We start from the raw sequence: 19659 nt of genomic DNA, 5'->3' as shown, positions 1-19659 counted from the left end.
GGCTCGGGGTGAGCTGGATGCATGCGTGTTCAGTGCTGCGTTCTGGGTTGCAAGGGCAGCGATGGCGATCCTCTTGCGCCCCCTGGTGGCCTCTATCCGCCACTGCACCTTGCTGTTGCGTGTATTTTCGAGTCCGCGTGACTCGAGCCAATAACCATTGGCAAAGGAAATAGTTACCGAAGGGGTGGGTTTTTTTTTATATTTTAATCACCGATGACTCCGAGTGGACGAAAGCGATCAAGCGTTACTATGACGACTGCTTGCTGCCGCCTACCATTACGTACCGCTACCGGCACCGTTACCACCACAGCTACAAATCTATATACTGTATAGAAAAGTCAAAAGTTGTGTGTGGGTTTGTGGCGGGGTTTGTGTGTGGTCGCGCGCTTGCCTTTCCAACGGTGGGGTTTACGTAAAAATGGCCAGGCACCACGCCGGAAGCCCCGCGGTGAGCAGGCGCTATTCCTTTTTCACATCCGTCAACTTTTAATTAGTTTAATTAGCGATTTAGTGCGATTTCTGTGCGCTCCCGTACAATTTATTTATTTATTTATGACGCGTGCACGATCATACCAACTCGCGCGCTGTTCGTGGGGAGGATGGCCCATGCCAAGTCGCGCGCCTTCGGTGGGAGTGAGGGGGACATTTTATTTCGCGTTAAAAATCCTATAAAAATACGCTAAACGCTCAGGTCAATTCTTCACTGTCTCATGTCCCCCCCCACCCCGATGCGTGTAGTTATTACTACTATACAGTCGCTAGATGCTACCACTATAGGCCGTAGATATTACTGCAGAGCGGCCGGGGACATCGTGCCCTGGGGGGGGTCAGGGGTAGCAGCCCAGCCACAGCCTGCCAAGGTGCCACCTCGGCCAGCTGGACAATCTAGGCGAGACCGGAGGCTGTGCACGGGACTAGGCCCACCACGCCACTCTTGTCAGATGAGTACTTTGTGCTATAGAGTCTATAAATACTGCTATAGAGTCCGCATGTACTACTGTAGTGATAGCAGGTACCACCACAGTCGGTATGCACTGCTGTAATCATAGCAGGTACCACCACAGTCAGTAAGCACTGCTGTTAGATTTTTTAAGAGTAGTTTTGAAAGATTTTTAAGATCCGGGCAACGCCCGCTAGTCATATATAAAACTAAAAAGTATATTTTAGTTTACCGAGTAAAGCTCACTGAGCTATACAGCTCTTTTTCAGAAGTGACCTGTCCAAAGATGATAGATTAGTGAAATGGCTTATCACGTGGAAATTTATAGCAGACAAACACTAAAATCATGATTCTTAATGCGGAGGGAAAAACTGGAGGGCGCGGAGAAAAATCAACACGACGACCGAGAGAGAGAGGGAGCGAGCATGCAAACTCCTAATATAGAGGCGGCAGGCAGAGTTGGGATTGAATCCACGACCTACTGTATTACCAGGCGAGGCAGCTAACATCTCGCCACCAATACCATCGACTCGGCCTCAAATGAGAACCTGGTGCGGTGCGTAAACATCGCCAACAGGGTGAGCCGTGGGCGGTCGGGCGTGGTGCTCGCCACACCGCCCCCTCGTGTGCCAACAGCACTCGCCCCGAGCAGCCTGCGAATGCAACTCCGGGTAGCCTTTGTCTTTGCGCGTACATTCATACCTGCGGTTTTAACGACCTGCGGGGGAGCGGTGTGCGCCTTGACGGAGGGCGGCGGGGGGCCCATGGGCTCGGCCGTCGATTTGGGGGGCCCCGTCGTGGCCCCGGGGGGCTTCCGAGTCGACGTCTTCACCGACATGGTCGCCGTGGCAACGGGAACAGGCTCGTCCCTGCTGCGGAGGGGAGGCGAGGCGGTGGACGAGTCATTATAAACATTCATGCACAAAGACAAAGATCCCCACCCCCCCCCCCCCCCCCCGTATAGCCTCAATAGACTGTTGGGGCAAGTGCCGTCACCAAATGTAGAACTTTTCGCGCTATTGGACATGTTTTTCCCTTTCCCAGTTTCGTCCGTACCAGCCTCTGCGCACAGCTGCATAAACACCGCAGTTAAATGGTTATAATTGAAACGCAGCAAACGTTAGTCAGAAATGTCTGTTGAAGTTATGGATTTGAGGGCACATTGCTTTGCTATTTTAAACTAAATGTCTCGTACACTTATATACTGTAAGCGTTGGGCATTGAAGTACAGTTGTATTTTGTGTGCAGAATTTATTGATGCAAAGTGTGCCACGTATATATACAAATGGATTTAATTCACGGAAATGGTCTGGAAAGGTTAAACAGCCTGCAATGTTCGTGCGCATAGGTTAGACTCCACGTGCTGCTTCGCATTGTCCTTCGTGTTACGTTGTTGTTTTGTTGTTGTTGATGTTGGTTGCTTCCTCGATGTGACGTAAAGGGCCCCCCCCCCCACCCCTCCCACTCTCCTCCTCGTGTACCTGAGCCCAGGGGTGTGGGCACCGTAACGTGGCGAAGGAGCAGCGGTTCTGGGCAGAACTCGCGGAGGCCCAAACGACGGCGAGAGATGAAGCGCTTCGAGCGCCGACTGGGGCCGTGGTGGCGAAGGAGGCCCATTGGGAAGCCTGGAACACCACCGCCGTCACCGCCGCCGTCGCGGGGAGAGAGGAATGCGCGAGAGCGACAGTGCGACGAGCGAAGGTGCCCGGTGGGAAGGGGTTTCAGGAGGAAACGGAAGAGAAACAAACAGGTCACAGAAAACGGAAGACAGGAAAAGTGGAAACGAGTCGAGTCAAAGAAGAAGTGAGAATATGGGTCGGAATTTTTTTTTTAATTGACGGTCTCGCGCTGCGGAGCGTTTTGACGAGTCCTTCGACCGGCGGTGAATCCATCAAGGCCGGCGATTGTGTCCCTGCTGTAAGGGGCCATCACCCGACACATCGGCCTATTACAAATGTCCAAAGGCGGTGTGAGAGTGACGAACGTGGGTTTTGTTAGAACTCCCTACATCTGGCCACAAAGTTCGGACGGAACTTCTCGATGGGATGGGGACACACAGGGAAGGATTTGGGGGTGTGGAGGGTAGAGAGTTGGGGATAGGGGATGGGGGGTGAAGAGGGGGGGGGGTGCAGGGGGTGGGAGTGTACCCGCTCTGGCCGGATAGGGCAGCCCGGATCGTAGCACGCGCGCTAGCCAGCTGCGAGCCAGTCACAGCCCGAGATGAAACCGACGAGTTTGTCCTTACGGTGGAGCTCTGTGCCGTCCGGCTAACGATGTAAAGGGCGGTCGGGCGGGCGGGCGGGCGGATGCAGGAGAGAAAAAAAAACGAGGAAGGAAAAAGGGAGAGAAACAAGAGGCAGAACACGTCGGTAAGCACCGGGCGATACCAGGCGAGGTAGTTAACATCTCCCAGCCACCGCGGCGCCTATCGCAAGCGGCGGAATTCGATTGCCATCGACGAATCGTCGGATGCTTAGCGAACACAAAGACGGAAAAACCTCCGCAAGCCGAGCGGCACCGTGCGAGGCAGCGATACGCGTGGCTGTCCTTACTGATACAAACATAATAATCAAGGGCTTCACCGCCTCTGGCAATAATACAGGTATTAAGATGTTAAAACACCAAGTAGACACATATCACGCCTGCATTATTGCCAGAAAGTTTTTTTTGCGTGTTTTTTTTATCATCTTAATTCTGCAAACAAAGGGTCCCCCATAGTTAATGTCCAGCAGCAAGTCACACAAAACACCTTCACAGTGGATTCTCCCGCTCAGGTGTTTTAAAAAGACGCGAACAACACAGAGCAGCCAGCGACGCAGAGAGCACAAGCGATCGCACGGCACGGGGATGGAGGTACGAGAGTGTTTCTTGAATCGAGGAAAGTTATCGGGAAGACGTCGATAAATGAGGTGACGGGCGGGGTTCCACGAACAGGCGAGAGAACACCCGCTCTCCGACTGAGCAAAGTTCATAATAAAGGCCGCGTAAGTATTAATGTGTCGCTACCCTCCACCACCCGACCGGTCCTCGCTCTTGCCAAGTTACGGGAACTTGGCAAGCGCGGGGAATGGGAGGAAGCTCGAAGGCCGGCCAGATTGAGGAAACGAAGAACAGGAACGTTGCTGTCCACGGTGCGCTGAGGGGGTTGGGCGCAATGTACATGTGCGTGCGTACGTGTGTGCGTGTGTGCCTGTGTGCGTGCGTGTGTGCGTGCGTGCGCGATGAATTTCCTTCGCACCGTACGTAGCCGACCACGCTAAACAGAGGTGCCGGGGAAGGACAACAAACTAAACACAAAAAGCGGTTCGAAAGAAATTGGATGGCCGCAGAAGGGCATCATAATATGAGGTGAAATGGTCATTCAAAATAAAAATCACAAAGATTACAAAGCAACGTTGTAAATTCCGCTGAAGCAACTGGCCACAAGTGTGCGAGGTGCCAGGACTTAACACTGCTTAATGTCACAATTTCTTAGGCGTGATATCAAAGCGCCGGGTCACTTGGCATGCAGATAGCAATATGAAAAAAAAACCTAGATGCTAAATGGGCTTCTATCCATTTGAATTATGTTTCTTAAAAAAGCTAGCACAACGTGTGATGTACGCATGTGCATGCATGTTGAACTCCTTTCGCACCGCACGCAGCCAAACGCGCCAACCGGGCCATCTAATGAGTTGAGCGACGGCGACACCAGAGCCGAAGGACGCACGAGAGAGACGCAAAAAAATATCGACAGTTCGTTCGAGAGGCGGAAGGCGTTTTACCTCACGGGGGAGTTGGAGGAAGCGAGGGAGAGAGGCTGCGCGGAGGAGGAGGCGGGGGGGCATTGCGGGGCAGCGCCCACAAGGCTCCTGGGAGCCAGAGATGCTCCATCACCGGGAAGTAGAAGAGGAGGAGGAGGTGGAACAGCAGCAGGAGGAGAAGGAGCAGGTGTGGAGGAACGCGACGGGGGCGAGGCCGCGGAGGCGGAGAAGGGGTACGCGACCGACGGCTTGGCGCCCAACGACAAGGAGAAGGAGCAGGAGGGGTGGGCGGCCCCCCAGGCCGACAGCGAGGAGGCTGCCGACGAGCGGCGGCGGGATGGCTCCACGTGCCGGATCGGAGACGCGGACACGGACGAGTTCGCGGGACGAGGGTAGGCCACAGGCTTCGTCACAGGCCCATTGGGCTTCTCTTTCGGCGCCTTCTGCTGCTGCTGTTTCTGCTGCTGCTGCTGCTGTTCCTGCGCTCCGGTGCTTGCCGCGTCCGCGACGGATCCCTTGCTGCTCTCGTCGAACCGCACCGAGTGCCCCTTGTTGGCGACGCGCGACCGCTTGGCGCTGGCGGCGCTGGCGTCGGGGGCCCGGGGCCCGTTGACGGGCACGTCGCCCTTCCTCGAGTTCCGCGGCGGTTTCCGATCGTCCGCGTCGCTGCTGGTGGCGTCGTTGGCCCGGGATTTGCGCGACCTGTGCTTCTTTGCGCGGGAGGAGCGGCCGTGGCTTTTTGAGGCAGGCGCGCGTGCACGCGGAATTGTGGGGTGGGGAGGGCAGTTTCGCTCGTTACACAAGCAGGTTCGCCGCTGTGGTACCAACCACCCCCCCCCTCCAGCTACGGCCTATCCCAAACCCCCTCCTTATCAATCCTTCCCTGTCCTACAGTCATTAAAACTACTCTGACACTTACAGAAACCCAATTCTTCAACTCAAATCATGATCACCCTATGTACAATTTCACAATTGCTGTAAAGCACCTTTGCAAAAAGCGACTTTGCAAAAAGGGGCTTTGTAAATCCTCATAAGATAACGAATTTTGACAAGAGCGTTAGGATTTACTCGACGGCCGTTTCTCGTAACTCTGTCAGTGTAGTTTGCAGTGTCGTTGTGCATGCAGTACGAATAAAGATGACTTGGACAAAAGTGCTTCAACTGCAGTTGCCTCAATGAGAGCCTTGCCGTAAGCTTTTCCGATTGCTGCTCGACAACCTGTGACGCTTACGCGGTCAAGTTATGCGCGGATTAAACAATTCAATTCATTATATCGTCCTTTTTAACAATTGCCCTGGACAACGCTTTGCAAAGCACGGATTCAATGGACGGCAGCTTTTTTTATTTAAAAATGACCGAGGCTGCAACTTCACGAACGTTTCGTCGGGAACCAAAGGGCATTTTAATCGGAATAAAATAAGAGAAGATAATCCTGACATGATGATATTATTACTGTTCCGTGCAACACGGTGTCAAGTAGTGACCCCCCATGTACCGCGGGAGAAGACCACTCTGCAGGTGTGCGACGCGGGTGGGCGCGTGGACATGGGCCAGGCGACGTTTCGTCACGTGACCCTTACCTGGTCATTTCCACGGGCTCCAGTTCACCAGCCTCCTCTGCAAAAAAATCAGGGCAGCAAAAATATTTTTTTTTTTATTAATGCGAACGTTTTTACAGGGCACCCTGGGGAGAATGTACAATGGAATTATACTGGCCAAAGTCGACAAGGGAGCAAGGTTGAAGCACACCAGGGGCTGGGTCGCCAGCGCCACGCCCGGCCGCCTTTGTCTCCCCAGTGGCGATGCTTACACATCGCACCGGGTACTCATTTGCAGCCGAGTCGACCTAGGAGAGGCCCAGAACGGGTTCAGATAATTGTCACCGGCGTTGGCCGTGAGCGGAAATCGAACTTGGTTCGCAGGATTCGTAGCGCAGCGCGCTAACCATTGCAGACGAAGACAAAGATCCCCCGTCTAGCCTTAACAGACTATTGGGGCAAGTGCTGCTAGCGAGCACCTACAAAGGCTGGCACGGCGCACGAGGGAGTGGGTGGCCAGCACCACGCCCGACCGCCTTTGTCTACCTAGTGGCGATGTTTACACACCACACCAGGTACTCATTTGAGGCTGAGTCAACCTTGGGGAGGCCCTGCACCGATTGAGCACGCTAAACCGCTGCCCTACCACTCACCACACACACACACCCTCACCGTCGTGTGTGCCGGTGATCTGCGCGAGGATCTTGAAGGAGCGCGACTGTGCGGTGCTGTTCTTGTTGGCCCAGTCCTCGTCGGCAGTGCTGGGGCCGTCCCCACGCGCCGTCGCCTCCCGGCGCGCCACCGCCTGGAACACGGGCGTGCTCGTGTCCACCACCACCTCCTTGGGCGGGCCGCTGCTCGGGGTCACGCGGGGTCACGCGCAGACACGCGCAGACACGCACAGACACGCACGCAATGATTGCCCCTCCCCTGTGTAACCTTAACAGACTGTCGGGGCAAGTGCTGTTAAGCGAGCAGCACCTATGAAGGCCGGCACGGCACGCAAAGGGAGGCGGGTGGCAAAGCACCACGCCCGGCCGCCTTTGTCTCCCCCACTGGCAATGTTCACACACCGAACCAGGTACTCATTTGAGGCCGAGTCGACCGAGGGGAGGTCCATAACAGGTTCCGTTTACACGTGCCACCGATGTTAGCCAAGGCGGTTAAATTCACTTGGACCTCCGGGTTTGTAGCGCAATACGCTTGTGCAATGCACCACCCCATATACAGTAATAAAAACACGCACTCGCTCACACACACACACACTGACATACACAAGATGGTCTTAAACGCATGACAAGGGTAGCATGGAGTAAAATCCCACTGCTGGAAGTAGTCCGGATAAGCCAGTCTACTGAAGCCAAGCGTTTCATTGCTTCCGCAGCGGCCGGAAGTGCACACACGTGCTGCACAAAAAACACGCAACCAGGGACATGGACAAACGCCACACGCACGTACGCACGTTGCGCGCAAAACTCAACAAACGCAACAACTCGCACGTGAACAAAACTGGGTGGTGGAGCGCGGGCTCAGGAATACGCAAAAAAAACGGCGTGCACGCTCGAGGTTCAACGACGCGCCCGACAGATATCGGTTCTTGAGCCCGCGACGCGCACATTGAATCGCGGGGGTAACCGCCAAACGGCTCTCCGACGTAGCTATTCTCGCATTGCTACAGGGCTTTTCTCGTGACCCCCCCCCCTGCACGCCACTAGCGGCTGCTGGAGTCGCACAACCTAGATTTGATTCAAGGGTACAACCGAATCGCGACCTTGAATCTTGACAATCATCAAAATCGCAAGGGGGGACGGGGGACGGGGTAAATCGTTACGCGCCCTCTGGGCCAATACGCTCACCACGCTCACTAGGTGAGTCAAGGCAAGCGGCAATGCCAACTGAACCTCTACCACGTAGGCTGCGCTGGATAGCTCTCTGGGCGAGTCCGCGAGCCCAGGGCCTGAGAGAGGGTTCACTTGCTGGTGCCGCCAGCAGGGGGCTTTAACTTCAGCGGGTTATCATCGCCCCCATGTGGCCAGCAACGATGAATTACGCAATAACCATTTGAAACGATTCGGTTCACTCCCATTGGCCGTGTAAGTAGATCGGCATGGCTTAGAGTTCTGCTACTTCAGGTGCTACCAGATTCTGCTCTTACCCATGGACTGAAAGTGCTTTCGGGTCGCACTTCGTGTTTGCTTGGCACAGTGTCCCACGTTTCGCACCACCTGCTCGGAGCTTCTTCAGGAACTGAACACCGAGGAAGCTCCCAGCACGGCGTGCGAAACGTCGGACACCACGCCGAAGGGCGCGCGGCACAGGCCGGGAACACGTCGGAGCGCGAGAATTGAACCTCCGTTCGCAGCGCGCGCGCTTTGCCGCCCAAGTGTTGGCACGCGGTGACTCACGGGCTCGGTGCATCGCCATCGCTGAGCGGGGTAGGGGGATGGGGAGGGGGGGAGTGGGCAACGATGACGACGATCGTTGTCAGCGTCATCATCGTCATCATCATCATCGTCGGATGATCGTCGTCAGCGGCGGCGGCAGCAGCAGGATCAGGAGGACGAGGTAATGGAGCGGTCAGCAACAGGAAATCATCCGACGGGAAGAAAGCAGCAGGCAGGGCAAAGCGATGGGGAACGTGGTCAGGCGGGGGAAGGAGACACAGGGGTCGGGGGACGAAACAAAAAAGGAAACGAGAGCGCAGCCCTCAAGTGGCGGCTTCAACACGACAGCGATAAGACACTGAGAAGCGGAGGCTTACTGGGCGATAATCACGCGGCGCAGGAAACCACGCGCACACGCGGGCACGCGCGCTTCTTCAGCGAGGCGTCTGGGACGGCGAGGAGCCCCGTTTATCTTCTTTTGTTCTTTCGGTAAAGTCACGTAGAATGAGAATAAAATAATAAAACACGATAAAATTCTCACGACGTTTCGGCCACAACGCAAGCGGCCGTCTTCAGGTGAAAGGTACAGAACTGTCGGGACGACAGAGAGGTGAAAGGTACAGAACTGTCGGGACGACAGAGCTTCAGAAGCTTTGTCGTCCCGACAGTTCTGTACCTTTCACCTGAAGACGACCGCCTGCATTGTGGCCGAAACGTCGTGAGAATTTTATTGTGTTTTATTATTTTATTCTCATTCTACGTGACTTTACCGAAAGAACCAAAGAAGATGAATCCTTGCAGTCACGAAAGCTTCAAATCGAAAGAGCCCCGTTTAGTTTCGGGTTTTAGTTTTTTCGTGAAAGCACGTTTAAATGCCATCGGGCGGGCAGCACACACTCATGCACGTGCTGACGGGCACACGGGCGGACGAACAGACGGACGCGCACACTCATGCACGGATTGACGGAAGGAACGAGGCTGTGACGTGGCCGAGCGGTGGCGCCTTCGCCGCTCGTCGCAGAGGTTCGCGGCTTGAGCCCGGCGGCCTCCCTGGTTAATACTGCGGCGGCGTGCGTGAATCACGAACACGGCCCGCATCTGCTTCACAGAGGGACGTTCAAGATCCCGTTACGTTATTGGGGGCCGTGTGCACCGGTGTCGCCGTTTCCAATTTTGGCAAATTCGAAACATTAGCGGACAATTACTTAATCGACCACGTAGCAACATCGCCGCCTACCGGCAGACTATGCTCGTCGGTGAAACATAGCCTCTACGTGATAGCCTTGCACTCTCAGAATTGCGTGAAAACCAAATGCACGAAACCCATTGTCGTTATTTTCCCCGGCGGAGAAATGAATCCGACCGTCGGCCGACTGGCAAATTTATCAGCGACGGGAGAAAAAAAAATCTGCCGCGATTCAACAAACATTTCTGGCGCGCGCACACAAATCGATGACCGACGGAGTCCTTAGTGATGGACAACAACAACCGTCCGCAGTCGTCTCTGGCCTCGCTGCTGCTTGTCGGGACGGTCACGGTTTCAAATGTTTCGAGTCCGTTGATCCAAGCAATAATACGGACGGACTCGCGTAGCCCTCTGGTGGTGTAGACAAGGCTGAGAGCATTGTATCCATGCGGTGTAGCGCAGTCTGTTCTCGCACGACGCCGTGCGTATTCGTCACGCAAATTTGGATGTAAAGGCAAGTAATGCACAAGGGAGCGCATTTTTTTTTTATGACGCGGATGCCAATTGGATATATAACGCGATCGAGCGAACGGAACTACGTCGCGCGAGTAGGAATAAGCGGTCGTACGGCTGCCTCGGCGTAGCGTCGCACAAGGCGGCGGGATGCTGCTGGATGCTTCTAGACGCTACCCACGGCGCCTCGGTCTTTGTTCAGCCTTGCGTACGCATCTCGCCGTGTTAGCGCGGAGTGCACTTTACACTATATTATTTATAATTCACAGTAACGCGATTTTTCCATAACAAGGTGTTCTTCAGGAACGCAACAACTACTACTACCGCGTTATGGCAGAACAGACTGTACTTACATGATCGTGGCGTTCTCTCATCGTCCACAGCTGTGGTGGGCAACCTGCGTCCCGCGGGGTCCCCTGTGGTGGCCTGGCCTAAGTGTGTCCAGGGCAATGCGTGGGGTCAGGTGCCATTTTGTTGAGGGACTACTGCTTTGTTGTTAGCTTGGTGTGGACTGGCACTGTTCAGTTGTTGATTTTACTGCCTTGCCCAATCTTGATAAATACATTATGTAAAATAAAGTTTTGTTGCATGTTTGTAACTTGCTGACCCCGCCCAATACAGGACATCTGTGACAAAGAGCTTCATAGCTCATCGGATTTCTCCAGGATAAACAAAGCTCCTGATTCTGATTAGCGCACCATCACGATGTCAGGCTTCGCGGCCCACCGAGGTGAAGGACGGCCGCCTCATGGTGACCCGCCAACTCATCTTGGTGCCACGGTGGCGAGATGTTTACTACCTCGCTTGCTATGCAAGAGGTCGCTGGCTGGATCCCGACCCCGACGCCTGCAGTGTATTTGGAGTTTGCGTGGATTCTAATCCGGGTCCTCTGGTTTTCCCCTCCACATCTAGAATCCACATCACCACGCGTTCAGACTATTTGGCCGCGATAAATTTCCCCGCGACAAGCCACTTAGTCGAGCTATCATTTGTGGCCGCGTCGCTGCCGACAAAGAGCTACGCAGCTCGGCGGGGCCTTACCTGGCAAAGCGCAAAACGGTTCATGGTTAGTCCGGGCTGCCCATCGTTGGCCTACGAACAAAGCGCCGCCGTTCGGAACGGATCACAAATACCCGACGATCTCGGAGCCCAAGGCCCGGGCCTGCCCGGCGACAGCGTCGGCGATGGCGTCCCGCGAGTACAGCAGGACGGGCGTGTTGTACTGCGCCAGGGCGACGCTGGCGCCCCCCCCCAGCATCGCGCCCACGCCGATGACGTGCGGCGGGGGATTGTGGGGGTGCGCCGCCGCCGCAGCAGCCCGCAGAGCCTCCCCGCTCAGGACGGCGCGGCCGCCGGCGGGCCTTCGTGCGAGTTTGCGCGCGTTCAGTTACGTTTTGGTGTCGCGGTTTTTTTGCCGGTCGCGCCGGGCCGGTCGGCCGCAGCGGTTTTGAGGGACGAGGGAGGTGGGCAGGAAAGGGAGGGAAGCGGAGAGGGGAAGCGAAGGCACGGGTGGGGGAAAGGGGGGAGAGGTAAATGGGAGAAGTGCAGAAGACACGTGGAGAGAGATGAGAGAGACGGTGGGGGGACACAGAGACGTAAATGTTAACAGGAGAGGTAGAGAGCGGCAGGGAGACACTCGCAAGAGAGACGGACGTAAGAATGACAAGGAGCAGAGAGACGTGAGAGGGCGAGCACATGAGAAACACAGCATTGACCATCACAGGGGGTGAGCAGCTTCAAACCATCACAGGGGTCACAGCAGCATCAAAACAGAAAACGTGTTGAAGAAGAAGCTTCGCAAAAGACAGCGACATTGCAAACGGAAAGTATTGAACGTCGTAAAGAAAACAGGAGCAGAGACACAAGGCACCAAGAGGACGGAGAGTAGGAATGTGATTCCCTTTGACTTTTAGCACAGCGCCGCCTAATCGGTTAAAAGTTTTAATGAATGCACAACAAAAGTCACGGATTAAGTTGATGAATCGATGGATGCGAGGAGCACCTCAATCGGCATGCAGTACTGGAGTAGCCGCGGGACGTTCGTTAGTTCGTTAGTTGAATACGTTTATAAGCCAGCTGGCCAGGATTGGGCAAAACTTAGCCCACTTTTCACCCAGTCTATGTATCCCTATGTATCTCTGAGTCTCTATGTATCTCTGAGTCTCTATGTATCTCTGAGTATCTATGTATCTCTATGAGCCTCTATGTATCTCTGAGTCTCTGTGTATCTCTATGAGCCTCTATGCATCTCTGAGTATCTATATATCTCACTGAGTCTCTATGTATCTCTGAGTCTCCGTGTATCTCTATGAGCCTCTATGCATCTCTGAGTATCTATGTATCTCACCGAGTCTCCATGTATCTCTGAGTCTCTATGTATCTCACTGAGTCTCTATGTATCTCTAAGAGCCTCTATGCATCTCTGAGTATCTATGTATCTCTATGAGCCTCTATGTATCTCTGAGTCTCCATGTATCTCTATGAGCCTCTATGTATCTCTGAGTCTCTATGTATCTCTATGAGCCTCTATGTATCTCTGAGTCGCTGTGTATCTCTATGAGCCTCTATGCATCTCTGAGTCTCTATGTATCTCACTGAGTCTCCATGTATCTCTGAATCTGTATGAATCTGTATTTTTGTTTATTGACTTGTAGAGCCATCTGGCCAGGGCTGGACAAGACTTAGCCCCACTGCAGTTCACCCAGGAAACTGTAGAGCACAGACAAAAGCGTTTCTAATCTAACATTAAGACTAACAATAACATATTTAAGAACCACAGTTTCGAGAGACAAACCAAATGATACACACTAAATACATACTATTAACGAGACGAATTAAAATAAAACGAATGTAAACTTCAAGTCGAGTGACAAGATCGGCGCTAATGGTATTATATCGATGGTTGTTGCGAAACCGCCACACTGACCCAGACACCGTTCTTACTCTGCCCAATGCTGCCTGTCCTGCCCTCGCCATCGTTTCAATAGGGACAAAAATAGCACTGTACTGTTGCAAGGCAGACTTCACATGGCGAACACGGTGACGTCCATTTGTTCGTGTAGCCCTTCCAGTGCGGCCTTTAAATCTCGCCGTGCTTAGAGATAAAGAATCAGAATTGGAGAATCGGTTAGTTTGTTTACACTGGAGGAATCCGATGAGCCACACGGCTCTTTTTCACAGATATCCAGTCGGGGCGCGGAGTAAGAACGTTACAACAGCAAACGTAAAAAGACCTCGCGCGTAAGGCCGAGCGACGTTAGCGAGCACCTACCCAGACCGGCACGGATACACAATGCTTTGTCTCCCCCAGCGCCGGTGTTTGACACACCGCACAAGGTCGTCGTTTAAGGCCGAGTAAACTGAGAGGAGAGGCCCAGGAAGGGGTTTCAGACGTTCGTCACTGGTGTTGGTCGTGAGCGGGAATCGAACTCCGACCGTGGAGAGGTTCGTGGTACTGTGGGGTTGCGCCAACCCGCTTGCTGGCAGAACTTGCCCCCCCAACGGTCTGCGTAGGCTACACGGGGGACCTTTGTTTAGAGACAACAAATGGCACTACAGTGGCGAGATGTTAACTCCCTCGCCTGGTACGCAGGAAGCCGTGGGAACGATCCCGACCCTGACCCCTGCTGTATATTTGGAGTTTGCAGTGTCTCTCTTTCTCCTCATGGTCACGTGGATTTTTCTCCGGGTCCTCCGGTCTTTCCCCCCATATTTGGAATCAACGTCACCACGCGTTTGAGAGTTTTTGCCTGCTCTCAGTGTCCACGTGTGATACACCACTTTGCTGCGCGATCATTTGTGGCCTGGTCGCTTCGGAAAAAAAGACCCATGTAGCTCAGTGGGGCCCTTAAGCTGGCGAAATAAAAAAAAATGTTTTTAGTTTTTTTCTTTTAGAGGCACAGGGACACTCGCCCTCACACGCGATGGCACTGTCGGCACAGATTAAACGTGTTAGAGAAGCCAACGATGCAGAACACACGCACGCGCACACACAAGCAGGCACACACGGCATACTAACTTGTTGCCAACGTTGATCTGAACCACCTGGGGAAAGACAAAGAGAGACGTGCGGAGTTGTGCAGGCCCCTGCGGCTACGAAAGCACCCATCATTGAGACCGCGTCAGGCCAGTCCCCTCGCGTGCGCTCCTGCTCCGCTTGGAACTCCGCTTGGAACTCAATCACTCGTGGGGCTCCACTACAAGATGAGGCCTGGCCATTTCAAATAAAACAATGGACTCTCCATTGGATCATTCCGCGTCGCTCTCTCCGTCTCCGGAAGGACTTGGGATCTGCCTACCTCGCCCTTTCTATTAGACATCTGTTTAAAAAAAGAGCTTTACAGATCATCGGATTCCTCCAGTATGAATAAATATCCTGATTCACATTCTCTCTCATCTCACCGTACTTTCGTTCTCGTACTGTGCGCTCCAGACATCAAGGCCTCCTGGAAAACCCCTCAATTAATCTGCACTCCATGGGAGTTTACTCCTGCTCTGCCGCTGTCCCCATAATCTGTAAACTCTCCCCACCCGGATTTTTCACACTGCGAACTCCTTCATCCTGTTCAGGCTCAGGATCAGGCTCAGGATCAGGCTCAGTGTCAAACCCAGGGTCAAGCCCACGGTCAAGCCCACGGTCAAGCCACCGAAGGGGTGAGCTAGTATCCGGCTTCTACTGGATTATTATTTGTTAAAAAAAAGCTACAAAAATCATGCAGTGTAACTGGTATTGGCCCAAACATCCCGAAGCTACAAAAATAAAAAAAATACTTGCAATTGCTCAATTTGGATCACGCACAGCAGCAACAGCAACAACAACATCAACAACAACATCCCCTCCCCTACTGCAAAAACGTGGCAGGACCCTCCTGGAAAAGTGTCTTGAGACTCGGCGAGGCTTCCCTTGGTGAAAACGAGCGTAAAAATAGTCAACAAAGACGACAATGGTAACAATCGCGATGGAACATCAATACAGCCTAGGGCCCTGTCAGGCTGTCCCCCAAGAGGAGCCGTCGTTCGCTGGACGTAACGCAGTTCGGCGTCGCTGACTGCGCCTCTGAAGCACAAGAACCCTCACGGCCTTCCCTCGCGGACGTAAGGGAGGTCTTGCGTCCTCAAGAGCGGCCAAGCTGCGCCCAAGGGCGTTTTTGAAAGAGAGAAAAAAAACGGGCGGCTCAAAGTAAAGGGGGCACACCATTTTGTTGCCGGCTTGTCCTCACTGCCGAGGGCTTGCGGCTGTGCTGGCACTTGAAAAGACTTGTTTTCCCCAAACGAGAACAACATGCATTTTGAACAATAAAATTACGTAACTATTCGAATTTCATAAATCACTTTTGTCAGGCCCTGGTCGTGCACACACCGACCAAAGCAACGAGAGGCGAATGCCGCTCGGTAACGATGGCCAGGAATGCCAATAAACGGGCTCGTGGGGTACAGATTTATTTATTTTTTATTTAATGTGGGGACAGAATGGATTTGCGCTTCTATTACTTTTACCCATAATGCTCCACGGCAACGCATATGGAGTTTGTTTACGGTGTTGATTTTTCCATGAACGGCGTTCCCATCGGTCAGGGGTGCCACGGTGCCGAAATGTTAACTCCCTGGCCTGGTATTCAGGAGGTCGTGGATTCGATCCCGACCCGGACGCCTATATATTCGGAGTTTTCGTGTCTCTCTCCCCGTGGATTTTTCTTCGGGTCCTCCGGCTTTTAACCGTCCACATTTAGAATCAACATCACGCGTTGAGAGTATTTGACTGCTATAACTTCCACGTGATAAGCCACTTTGTTGAGCTACCATTTGTCGCGAGGTCGCCGCTAAAAAAGAGTTACATAGCTCAGTGGGGGCCTTACCTGGCAAAATAAAAATAATTTAGTTTAAGTTGAGAGCGCTCTTGCCAATAATATCTCGCCATCTCGCACCTGATGCTTACCAAAACCCGGCTCAGCTGATGAGACCCAGAAGGTCAAAACCCAATCCAGAGTTTGCTTACTTAGACAAATACTGCTTGGTTATTATATTGCTCTGGAAAAAAAAAATGCAATGATCGGCTGACCCTGACGTGCTCCGGAATAATAGTTGTTACTGGAAGTTCTACGTGCGGAGAAAGGCGCAGAACTTCATAAATCACTTTGTCGTCCGCTTGAATCCACAAGAGGGCGCCCACGCGTCTCTGTGTCGACGAACTTCCAGGGCCAACTGGAAGCCGCGCAGGCGGTGCCGCATTTCATTTCAAAACATTAACACGGCATCAATCTCGTCGGGCGGCGGGAAAACAAGACCGTTTGCACGGAGGCCCTCGGGTTGATTTTTTTTTGGCATGTCGTGCTTCGTTGTTTTTTTAATTATTTCTCATAAGGAACATCTGACTTATTGATCGCAGGCGGTTTATTTTGCCCCGCCACCCCCCCCCAACCCCCCGCCCCCAAACTGCAGCCATAGCCATCACGGAAAGAATTGCGGACGTCACCAAGGCAGCTTGTGGGGCCCGCAACGTTTCCTTTTAGTCGAGGGGCAGGAGGCCGACGTTTGGACCCTCCGTGCCCGGGGCATCTGTGGCCGGCGGACGAGCTGCGCGCACCGGCGACGGTGCGATGCCGCGCTCTCATTCCAGTGAACGCCGTCGTTGTTTTATTTGGCAGTGGTTTGTTTTGTTTTACCGTGCGGCTTTAGCGCTTTGCTGCAACTTCCATGGGGTGGGTGGGGGGGGGGGAAAGGTCATTTTTGTACGTTCTTCAAATGCAGTTCGCTCGCCGTAAGCCTGCCCCATGTATATTTATGGATCGCTGCAACGTTACAACCTGCAAAGTGCGTAACGCACACACCGCCGGTTGGGCAATAAACCATTACGTTTATTACACGAGCTGAAACTATCATTGTAGGTCACGAAACCACCACCGCACCCGTACATTACTCCAAAATAAAGAGAGGATGGAAGAAAAAAAAACTAGGAAATAAATAACTCGTACTTTATTAGAACCTTAATCATCGTGCTTCTTTCATGCTAAAAAAAATTGTCATCAGGAAGGAAAATATCAAGGAGACTAACCGTGATTAATAACAATAATATGCAGGTAAATAAAAAAATGTCTGGCCATTAGCAATCCAAATTGTGGGTCGAGGCCTCCAAATGCGGTGTCATTGATGGGGGTCCTTCTGACCGTTCCTCGCCGTGCTGCTCGAGCGTGGCCCTTGCCACCATCGCTGCTCGCCACGGGCGTTGGCAGTCGCCCCGGAAACAAAACTCGCGTCGCAGAGTTCATCGCAAGGCGCGCAAAAAAAACGATGTGCCACCACTCCCCCCGTGGGCGCTGTTCGTTCCGATAAAGGAGTTGGGAGGAGCGGGTTTCCCCACACTCCCTCCCCCTCCCGCCACCGAATCGACAAAAAACACAAACCTCTTAAACGCCTTCTTAAAAATGTCCAAATATGTCACCAAAGTCAGCGGCGAGGAATTCAGAAACTCTCCGCAACGCCGTGCACGCAGGGGAGCTCCGACTTCTCTCAGCCACAAACCCCACACATACACGATGAGCCACAGACTTATAGAGACCCATAGACTCACACTTACACGATGAGCCACAGACTTATAGAGAGACGTAGACTCACACACACTTACACGATGAGCCACAGACTTATAGAGACCCATAGACTCTCATACACTTACACGATGAGCCACAGACTTACACGGAGACCCATAGACTCACACGGAGACCCATAGACTCACACACACATGCTGAGCCACAGACTTATAGAGAGTCGTAGACTTGCACTTACACGATGAGCCACAGACTTATAGAGACCCATAGACTCGCATACACTTACACGATGAGCCACAGACTTATAGAGACCCATGGACTCTCACACACTTACACGATGAGCTACAGACTTATAGAGACCCATAGACTCGCACTTACACGATGAGCCAGAGACTTACACGGAGACCCGAAGACTCTCATACACTTACACGACGAGCCACAGACTTATAGAGACCCATATTCTCAGATACACTTACACGATGAGCCACAGACTTATAGAGACCCGTAGACTCAGATACACTTACACGATGAGCCACAGACTTATAGAGACCCATATTCTCAGATACACTTACACGATGAGCCACAGACTTATAGTGACCCATAGACTCACACTTACACGATGAGCCACAGACTTATAGAGACCCACAGACTCGCATACACTTATACGATGAGTCACAGACATATAGAGAGTCGTAGACTTGCATAGACTTACATGATGAGCCACAGACTTACACGGATTGGCTGCAAGCGACACGTTACCCATCTTCGCTCTCCGCGTCGTCATCACGGCATCACTACCACGTCACGACGTCGTCACCACATCGTCACCGCATCCTCACGGCGTCGTCACCGCGTCGTCACAGCATCACCACATCGTCATCGCGTCGTCACCGCGTCGTCACGGCATCACTACCACGTCCAGACGTCGTCACCGCATCGTCACCGCATCCTCACGGCGTCGTCACCGCGTCGTCACGGCATCACCACATCGTCACCCCATCCTCACGGCGTCATCACGGCATCACCACATCGTCACCCCATCCTCACCGCGTCGTCACCACATCCTCACGGCGTCGTAACCGCGTCGTCACGGCATCACCACATCGTCATCGCGTCGTCACCGCGTCGTCGTCACGGCTCCGCCTCGGCATCACCATCATCACGTCGTCTCCGCGTTCCTCACCGCGTCCCCACCGCATCGTCACAGCGTCGCCACGGCGTCTTCGCCGCCTCCTCACCACGTCACCACACCGTCTTGCTCGGCGCGACGTCCGCCCGACGTTTCGCTCCACGCGCCGGGGAGAGGCTTCGTCCGGAGCCGCGGCCAAACCGCGTCGACATTTCACGTCTCTCAAGAAAGCTCCCGAGCACGCGCGGAGAAAACGTCTCGGCACCGTCAACAACCGCGAACACCGACCCCGCGCGGAAGGGGGTTCATCTTACCCATCTTGCTTCTCCTCCCAAGTGCCTCGCCTCTGGCCCTCTGCCGCCTCGCCCGCGTACAGACCCGCAGGGGAGTTGTAGACCTTGGTCTGCGCCAAATTTTGAGGCCGGCGCGGCCGGGAAGGGGGAGGTAACACCGACGACCTTTTGGTTATTTTTTTTTTCTCTCGTATCCGGGCGGCGAGATGCGTAGGGGAATTACACAATGTAAAATAAAACAAAAACGCGGGGAATGGTCGGTTCGGACTAAGGACGGCCCGCGGGCACGTCGTGAAAGCGGTCATATCGGGCAGTGTTTTGAGCCGAATGTTTTTGTTCTGCTGGGTGTCCACAATGTCCTGCTTCTCTCCGTTTTATAAGCGACGCTTGGC

The 19659-nt window shown here is 53.5% G+C and overlaps 1 protein-coding gene across 7 annotated transcripts in view; it reads right to left on the bottom strand.

The window, feature by feature from the left end:
* Positions 1-19659, bottom strand: part of LOC116951064 (LIM domain-binding protein 3) — a 104413-nt gene that overhangs the window by 21608 nt on the left and 63146 nt on the right. For 4 of the 7 annotated variants that reach the window (XM_076073292.1, XM_076073287.1, XM_076073290.1 and 1 more), the window contains 9 exons: positions 14323-14348; positions 11438-11665; positions 8627-8647; positions 6894-7075; positions 6264-6300; positions 4705-5418; positions 3088-3207; positions 2422-2565; positions 1643-1812 (listed from right to left, as the gene is read on the bottom strand). In XM_076073292.1, coding sequence (XP_075929407.1) covers positions 1643-1812; positions 2422-2565; positions 3088-3207; positions 4705-5418; positions 6264-6300; positions 6894-7075; positions 8627-8647; positions 11438-11665; positions 14323-14348 — 1642 coding nt within the window. Of the gene's footprint in view, positions 1-1642; positions 1813-2421; positions 2566-3087; positions 3208-4704; positions 5419-6263; positions 6301-6893; positions 7076-8626; positions 8648-11437; positions 11666-14322; positions 14349-19288; positions 19378-19659 lie in introns of all 7 variants that reach the window. The other 3 variants (XM_076073288.1, XM_076073289.1, XM_076073293.1) reach the window with 3 other exon arrangements.

This window comes from Petromyzon marinus, chromosome 41 (assembly GCF_048934315.1).
Source record: "Petromyzon marinus isolate PM22_M1 ecotype Great Lakes invasive population chromosome 41, UKy_Petmar_22M1.pri1.0, whole genome shotgun sequence".
Taxonomy (NCBI): domain Eukaryota; kingdom Metazoa; phylum Chordata; class Hyperoartia; order Petromyzontiformes; family Petromyzontidae; genus Petromyzon; species Petromyzon marinus.
This window is presented reverse-complemented; position numbering and strand designations above follow the sequence as displayed.